The 8,444-nt window shown below is 41.0% G+C and overlaps 2 protein-coding genes across 2 annotated transcripts; both read left to right on the top strand.

Moving 5' to 3' along the window:
- Positions 1-572: 572 nt before the first annotated feature.
- Positions 573-1,460, top strand: LOC309594611 (arylamine N-acetyltransferase, liver isozyme; the record flags this gene model as incomplete). The annotated part of the gene is made up of 1 exon (XM_082320782.1): positions 573-1,460. One exon carries the CDS (start codon positions 573-575, stop codon positions 1,458-1,460), a length of 888 nt encoding a protein of 295 aa, XP_082176908.1.
- A 4,415-nt stretch (positions 1,461-5,875) lies between these two features.
- LOC309594614 (arylamine N-acetyltransferase, pineal gland isozyme NAT-10) lies at positions 5,876-6,748 on the top strand (the record flags this gene model as incomplete). Its single annotated transcript, XM_082320786.1, has 1 exon — positions 5,876-6,748. The coding sequence occupies one exon, from the start codon at positions 5,876-5,878 to the stop codon at positions 6,746-6,748; it is 873 nt and encodes a 290-aa protein (XP_082176912.1).
- Between the last annotated feature and the right edge of the window lie 1,696 nt (positions 6,749-8,444).

The raw sequence follows: 8,444 nt of genomic DNA on the forward strand, positions 1-8,444 counted from the left end.
AACAATCTACTTCACGTGGAAGCCTGCCTAAAATGGTGACACACTGAGATGTTAATCCCAGTTAGCTGAAGCCATGAATGTAAAACCTTCCAGTTAAATTACCTGTGGGATAAATAAAGAATTGCTTACATGTTGTGGTAAAAGAAACAGTAAGAAATTGCTGTGACTTTTAGGCCAGCATGGTCTAGCAGCTTTTCTGCAAACCTGCTGTTTGTCAGTTTTATGAATTTTTTGTCACGTGTGACCCTCATGTCAGCCCAGAGATTCTGTTCTGCCATGTGCCGTGTCTTCCCATAGGAAAGACATCCACCTGGGTTGAAGGCAACATCTGAGAGACAAAAAGCATTATTGTCACCTGCTCCTATCCTCATCTCTTTTTTAAGAAGTATAGATGACACAGGCAGGTCTAGCCTGCATTCATCTCCTGTCAAGGGCACAGATTTCTTTCAAATCCTCAATAAAACGGCCTAGGCTATATTTGCAGGCTGGTTAACCTGTGCTACAGAAATAGGAGTGAACCCCTTGACAGCTGCACAGCAGTAACTGGCTATTTTTCTGCTCACACAGGCAAAATGAACATTCAAGAGTATTTCGCAAGAATTTCTTATGACGAGTCCCATAAGGATGCAGACTTGCAAACTTTAACAGTCATCTTCCAGCATCACATCCAGGCAATTCCTTTTGAAAACCTCAGCATGCATTGTGGGGAGACCATTGAACTGGATTTACAATCCATTTACAATAAGATTGTGAGAAAGAAACGTGGTGGATGGTGCCTGGAAAGCAACTACCTTTTATTTTGGGCCTTGCAAGAATTAGGGTATGATGTCTGTATTCTTGGAGGAAATAGTTATGAACCAGCAGAGAGGGCATACACTGCTGAGATAAATCATATCCTACTGAAGGTGGTGATCAAGGGAAATTCCTACATAGTGGATGCCGGTTTTGGAGGTGCCTACCAGGCGTGGCAGCCATTGATGTTGATTTCTGGGAAGGATCAACCCCAGATCCCCGGCATCTTCCGCTTCATGGAAGACAATGGCACCTGGTACTTTGAGAAAGTCAAAAGGAAGCATTATATTCCTGAGCAAAGTGTCCCTTCCACTGATACTCCAGAACTGGGGAACATCAGAAAAATATATACCTTCACTCTCGAGCCACGACATATAAATGACTTTCAGGAGCTAAACACATACCTGCAAGTGTCTCCAGACACCATACTTCAGAAGAAGTCAATCTGCAGTCTCCAGACCACTGAAGGGCTTTATGCCTTAGTTGGATGGACCTTCACTGAGATGAAGTATAACTACATGGAGGACGTGGACTTGGTGCAGATCACAACTCTTACAGATGAAGAAGTTGAGAAGACACTGAAAGACAAATTCAATATAATGCTGGAGAACAAACTCGTACCAGTAAATGTTCGTGGCTTGCCACCCAATTTAGTGGATACAATTTAATTCTAATGCTGTGCTAGGTGGATCTTTAAATATCCAATATAAAAAGTTCTAAAATTAACATTAGTAACATTAATTTGATTCTAAAGTTGAGCTAGCCAGATGAACACAAAGCTTGGTAAATTCAGGTGCATTGTTAATTAACTGCATATACCAATTGCATATTTTTCTTAAGCTTCTCCTTCTTTAGAGACTAAGACTCTACTACCTCTCGTTTGCTCATATGGAAATTTCTTTTTGACTCCATAACATTTTGTTCCACCTCTCTGGATCTCATTTTATTTCAGACATATTTTGTGGCAAAGGAGACCAAAATGATACAGAAGGAGAAGCCGTGTTACCATTCTACACAAAAGACCTCTAACCTTTTTTGGTATTCCAATCTTCTTTTTTGGTATTTCCAATCTTCTCAGCAGAGTTTTACAAATTATTCACTTCCTTTAACAGTCTGAAATAGAAAGTTGAGCCAAATCTGGCTTTCAAAGACTTCATAAAAAAACCAAAGGTTAAGACTTTTTCAAAACAAGCTCCTATTAGGTGCTGATTAGCTTATGATGAAATAAGTTGAAAGACTTGAGTCCCATTCCTTTACCAGAAATTGACTTAAAGTGAGCTATTTATGCAAAGGCATTTAAAAAACCCCAAAAGCTCTCTAATATGAGTGTCCAGTTTTTCTGAGTCTGATTTTTCTGTGTCTTTGAAATCGAAACAAAATCAATAGAAGCTGAAACGATTGAACAGTTCTTAAAAATCAGGCTTTTGGTATCAAAAATGGAAACAATCAAAGTTAGATCAACCTTTACAAACTATAATCTAAATTTTTGGGGCCTAACCTTCTTGCGACGTCAAGCAGGCATGACAGTATTATAGATAAAACTCTTCATATTTATTATAAACAGTATTCTGCACAAAAGCTACCTTAAATAAGTAATACAGCAGATGCGAAAGAAAACACTGGGAAGCTAGGACATGCCACCAGTGTGGTTTCACAGCATGTTATATGTAACACAAAAGCCTTTTACCTTTATGATACCTGTGACAGGTACTGTATGGGATGTGTCATGAAAGAGGATGACAGAAGAGCATCAGTCCTCAGCCAAGGAAAAGACCTTGATGCTCCTATTAGTCAACCACACAGACTCACGGGGCACCTGATGCGCCTAAAACTCAGGTGCTCTCCCAGATGCAGTCCAATGTGCCCTTTGACTTCCCAAAAGGGACCTCTGACTTTCCACCTCCATCAAATGAAGAGGAGACATGCTTGACAGGGAGAGAATTAAATAAACAGCCCTGCAACACTTTAAGGATGCAGAAGGCCAAGTTTTAGAGAGGAAATGCATTTCTTTTTGCAAATAAATATTTGTCACGGTATTCGTTAGGTGTGGCAGCTCCAAAATAATTACCTGCTGCAGCGGCAGCTTTGAACAGATTGAAAAAGTTCCTTTGCAAGCAAAGAAGGATCATTTTGTGCATCTGCGGAGCCTGGAAAAATGCAGCCTGCAAGACCTTGGCAATTCAGTGCACCCACAAGGAAGCAGATGACCGTCCTCCACTGCAAACTGCTGGCTTGCAAAGTAACAATAATTTAATTTAAAAAAATTATGGAGCCTTTTGCAACTGTCTAGTGTAATTATTTTACATGGAAAACAAGTTCAGTCTGGTCTTAACCAGGGGAAAACATAAACATCTACTAATAGAGAAGAAACAAAGTTTAATTTGCTCATGGATCAGTGAAGTCCAAAAATGTGCATTCATTTTGGGTGGACTCTGCCCCTTCTCCACATTTAAGATTCAGGAGTGAGAGCCAGCGGAGCTTAAAGAGGAAGACAGCTCTCGCAATTTGTACCCATTCCTGACTTTACTGACTGCTGCTCCAGTAATAAACAACCCAGAAGCGGAACACATCAATAAATAAATAAGGCTATTTTAAGAGGTAAGTTTATTTTCTTAAAAAAGCTCCAAAAACCCAAACAACAAACTTGGTTTATTTATGATGGTAAAGGTCATGGGCAATAACATAAGCAGTATTCTCTTTAGGAAAAATGTTATAAAAATGTGTGGATATAGAGCTAAAATATTGCCTGCTAAACATAGGCTCTTAAAAGGGGCAAAAAAATGATACTGCGATATCAATTCTTCTGTCTTTCTGCTCCTCAGGAGGAGATTCTCTTGACTATGAGAGAGATGCTTTTGTTTAGATACAAGGGCTGATACAAATTTAGAACCACAACCTCTTCTTGGAAGTTACTCTTTTAGATTTTTAACTTTATTTAAAAATATTGCAAAGGCAAAGGAAGCAAAGAAGCAATCTAATAATCAATAGATTCTGCTTTATGGGAATAAAAATGTAGTCCTCTAAAAACAACTTAAAAAAATGAAATTAGACACTGTGATTTGCATACCCCAGAAAGTGCACGTGCTGACGTATTAGGATAAAAGTAAAGAGATAATGTATTTTAACAGTGGAATTGCTGATTGTGTCTATAGTCCTGCTAAGGAATATTTTTGCATGAGCACCTTCATTTGCACATTTAGAAATAGTTCTTTAAAGTTCTGCTGCTGATGTTTTTCTCCGCATAAATCATAGCCACATTTGTCGGATTACCTTTTCAGTATCTAGCTTTTCATCTGATCTGTGCACAATTCAAAAGAACTATAGCTTTCATCTCCTACAGTCAAGATCTAACGCTGATCAGTCATGTTATGGAGCTGCAGAGAGAAATTACAAACAATATAAACTCGAGAACCAGCTTTATACTGGTGTGATCTACTTAGCATTCACAATTTGAGTGGGTAGGATCGGATAGACTTGGATTCTTCAAATGAAAAGAAAAAAGTGCCAGAAGTCTTATGTTCTACTTAACAAATATTACATTGAGAATATCCCCCAACAATACACTTAAATATCACTGGCAGCTAAATTCCTTTCTGGGGAAGATAGCACACAGTTTTTGATGGGGCTCTCCATTCACTTTGGACAGCTGCTTCTATACCACGCATATGCACAACATGAATCTGTCACTGAAAATCATCTTGAGAAATTCCAGTTTGCAGTAAACATTCAGTGGTTCACTGCTGAATTTATCTGAATACAATAGTCTTCCTGAGTCGCTAATATTAAGTGTCTAAACCTCAGCTTACTGTATGTACAAAAGATTTCCAAGTAGCTTTGTGGGCTGTCAAGAAGCTAAATATTTGCAGTAACTCTAGACTGCTGAAATGTTTAGTGCTTTCTCTGCAAAGGTTCAAGCCTTCAAAGCATTTTGTGCCCATCTCCGTACCCAAGCAGATGATCTACAGTGTGTTTTACAAACAGTATCTATCAGATACTTACAAAGCATCCAGCTTGTAACGGTAGCCAGCAGACTGTGGTGGGCCGTTGCCGAAGCCAGATGACTGTGCGTGACTTTCCATGGTATTAGAAGGCAGAAAATAGTCGCATAGTTCCTCATCCAGCAATCTTGCTCATGAGGAGTCCTACCAAGGCAGGCCAGGAGGTTGGCGCTGCTGGAGGCAGGACAGACCGGGGATGCGCTGTACGAGGCTTCGGTAATTCGCAGGTACGCCTCCTCTGGAAGGAATAAAGTGAGTTTTGAGAAAGGCCCGGACTAGAGAGATGTAAAGCAGCCCCTGTCCATTTTCGGGGCACCCTGAGAGATGTGGGGCACAGCGGGGAATAGAGATGTGCTCTTTGTCTTTTAGGTCACTTGCTCCATTCAGATTCATTATTCCAACACCAAAATGAGTTTGTGCAACACTCAGAGCAGACAAGAGACTCAGTGGTCTGCTACTCTTGCAAAGGTCAGAGCGTTTTTTCAGTTATAATTATCTGAATAAAACTTGACACGTTACAAAATGTGCAGGGAGTATTATTTTAACTTTTTGTAAGTGGTGAAAAAGCAACGTGTACCGAACAAGCAATTCATTTACCGTCATGTAGATCAGTGGCAGACTCATGAAAAGAACATGTGAATCCTGGCTCAAATTATCCTCCCTCCAACTGGCAGATGACACTGCTTCCCCCCCGACACTCCTTTCACTGAACAGTGGATTTATACCGGTTTTCATGAAACCTCCTGAACACTCCCTAGCGTGATCTTACATGTCTTCTTAACCCCACTGTTACAATGCAAATACAGCATCCCCGTTCCGCAGCCACCGCATATCAAGCTGAAATTGCATCAGCTCTTTGCCATAGGGATGGCTCTCAGACAAAAAGCAAACCCTCACATACACTGCTCTTCTTTGCTCTGGGAACCACTTGATATGGATACTTGTTACCTTTAAAAACTGGTCTGATGAGGTTCGGTAGATTAAAGCATCTTTGCTGGCAGCAATCTGGGCAGTTTTTCACAGCATCATAAATCATTGATGTAAAGAAACAAAACCAAAAAGCAATTCCTTCCTTTACAGGTGACATGAACCTTGAAGAATATTTTGCGAGAACTGGCTATAAAGGTTCCCTTGAAAAACAAGATTTGGAAACCTTAACCGATATATTCCAGCACCACATCCGTGCTGTTCCCTTCGAAAACCTCAGCATCCATTGTGGGGAGAAAATTACTTTGGAGTTGGAGCACGTTTATAACAAAATCGTACGGAGGAAGCGGGGTGGCTGGTGCATGGAAAACAACCAGCTGTTGGGCTGGGTCCTGAAAAGCCTGGGGTACGACGCCAGCTTTCTGGGAGCGTATGTGTTCAATCCACATCAAAACACGTATGCCACCATCATGACCCATCTCCTTGTAAAGGTAGTTATTGATAGCAAAGCCTACATTGTTGACGGAGGCTTTGGTGTGTCCTATCAGATGTGGCAGCCGATGGAGCTTGTGTCGGGGAAAGACCAGCCTCAGGCTCCCGGCATCTTTCGCTTCATGGAAAAAAACGCCATCTGGTACCTTGAGAAAGTGAGACGGAAACAATATATCCCCAATCAAAATTTCTCTAATTCTGATCTTCTGGAGAAAAAAGACTGTCGGAAAGTTTATATGTTCAGCCTTGAGCCACGGACAGTGGAAGATTTCCATTTCCAGTGCACGTACCTTCAGACATCTCCAGACTCCCTCTTTACAAAGAAGTCCATCTGCACCCTCCAGACCACCGATGGCTTTCGAGCACTAATTGGGTGGACACTCACTGAGACCACGTACAACTACAAGGAAAATATGGATCTGGTGGAATTCATAACTCTTGAAGATGAAGAGGTGGAAAAAACACTCAAAGAGAAATTCAACATAACCCTAGACAGAAAACTCGCCCCAATTAACATCAAAGGATTTTACACAATCTAGATGACCAGAAAAACCCACAATAATGCTACGTATGTACAGTACCTTCCACTGTCTGTGCAGTCACTAGTGTAAGATTATGGGATTCTTTTGCAGGCGATTGAAGGAAAAATACATTAATACTAGATTAAAGTGAATTTCATTCTGGGAAAAATCAGGAATTTAAGACTCTTCTGTCAGGTAGATAGAATTATTTGCCGTGAGATGACTGCAGTTCGATTTTTGGCACCAATGTAGGATCTGATTTGAATCTGGTTATAAACTTGGGTAATAAATATGTCTGGGGAATTTTGGAGTGCCTATAGCACATAAATAGGAGTATGGATTATTAATTGTGATATGCTGCCAACACATTTTCTATGGTTATTATAGGGAGAAAAGTAATCTGTGAGCATTTAGACAATGAAGTACGTACTTAAAACTTCATTTTTCACAAGATCTAACCACTCACAGCTCATCCGATTTCTCTACATTTTGTGCTGGTTTTAGTTGGGATAGAGTTAATTTTCTTCACAGTAGCTAGTATGGGGCTGTGTTTTGGATTTGTGCTGGGAACAGTGTTGATAACACAGGGATGTTTTCGGTACTGCTGAGCAGGGCTTACACAGGGTCAGGGCCTTTTCTGCCTCTCCCCCCACCCCACCAGCGAGGAGGCTGCGGGGGGCACAAGGAGCTGGGAGGGGACACGGCTGGGACAGCTGACCCCGACTCACCAAAGGGCTGTCCCACACCGTATGGCATCATGCTCAGCACATAGAGCTGGGGGAAGAAGAAGGAAGGGGGGGACATTGGGCGTGATGGCGTTTGTCTTCCCAAGTCACCATTACGCGTGATGGAGCCCTGCTTTCCTGGAGATGGCTGAACACCTGCCTGCCGATGGGAAGCAGTGAATGAATCCCTTGTTTCGCTTTGCTTGCGCGTGCGGCTTTTGCTTTCCCTATTAAACTGTCTTTATCTCGACCCACGAGTTTTCTCACTTTTACCCTTCTGATTCTCTCCCCCATCCCACCGGGGGGGGAGTGAGTGAGCAGCTTTGTGGGGCTTAGTTGCCAGCTGGGGTTAAACCATGACACCTTTAATGTAAGTAAAACAATGTCATCTTTGAAAGGAGCATTAGGAGGCATAATTCTTTCACCGTCATCCTTAGACAAAACATAGTACAAAATGAAAATTATCATCATGTGTATCCCTTTTGTCATTGCTGCAGTAAACTGCCCAAAGTAATTTTTGGTATGTATCTAAGGAGATACCTACAAGCTTTGCTTCTGGTAAGTAATCATCCTATAAAGCATGAATGGTGCTTAAACATCACAACTGGCTTAGATTTACTTCTATCCCAAAAGGGGTGGAAATTTTCTATTTTTAGCATTGCAAATTATTTGCATAGCAAAGGCAGAACAATGAAGCTAACCCTGCTATGCTGTTAATGTTGCCCTCATTGTGTATAGCAAATACAGGAGTCCATACGGCTATCCTGAACAAGTACCGCTTAGCACAGGACCTTTAGTATCACAAGTGAGTTCACTCATCTGTGTCAAAGTGAAAAAAAATCAAGCAGCAAACCAAATCTAAAGCAATCTCTTTCTTTAGAATTATTTCACAATCACATTTCCCCATTTTTTTAATTTTTTTTTTTTTTTTCAAAAAGCCCAAACAAGGAAACCACTGAGAAAGGGGAAACATTCTCAAATGCATCAAA

The sequence above is a fragment of the Platalea leucorodia genome (genome assembly GCF_965183815.1).
Source record: "Platalea leucorodia genome assembly, chromosome: 8".
In the NCBI taxonomy this organism is placed as follows: domain Eukaryota; kingdom Metazoa; phylum Chordata; class Aves; order Pelecaniformes; family Threskiornithidae; genus Platalea; species Platalea leucorodia.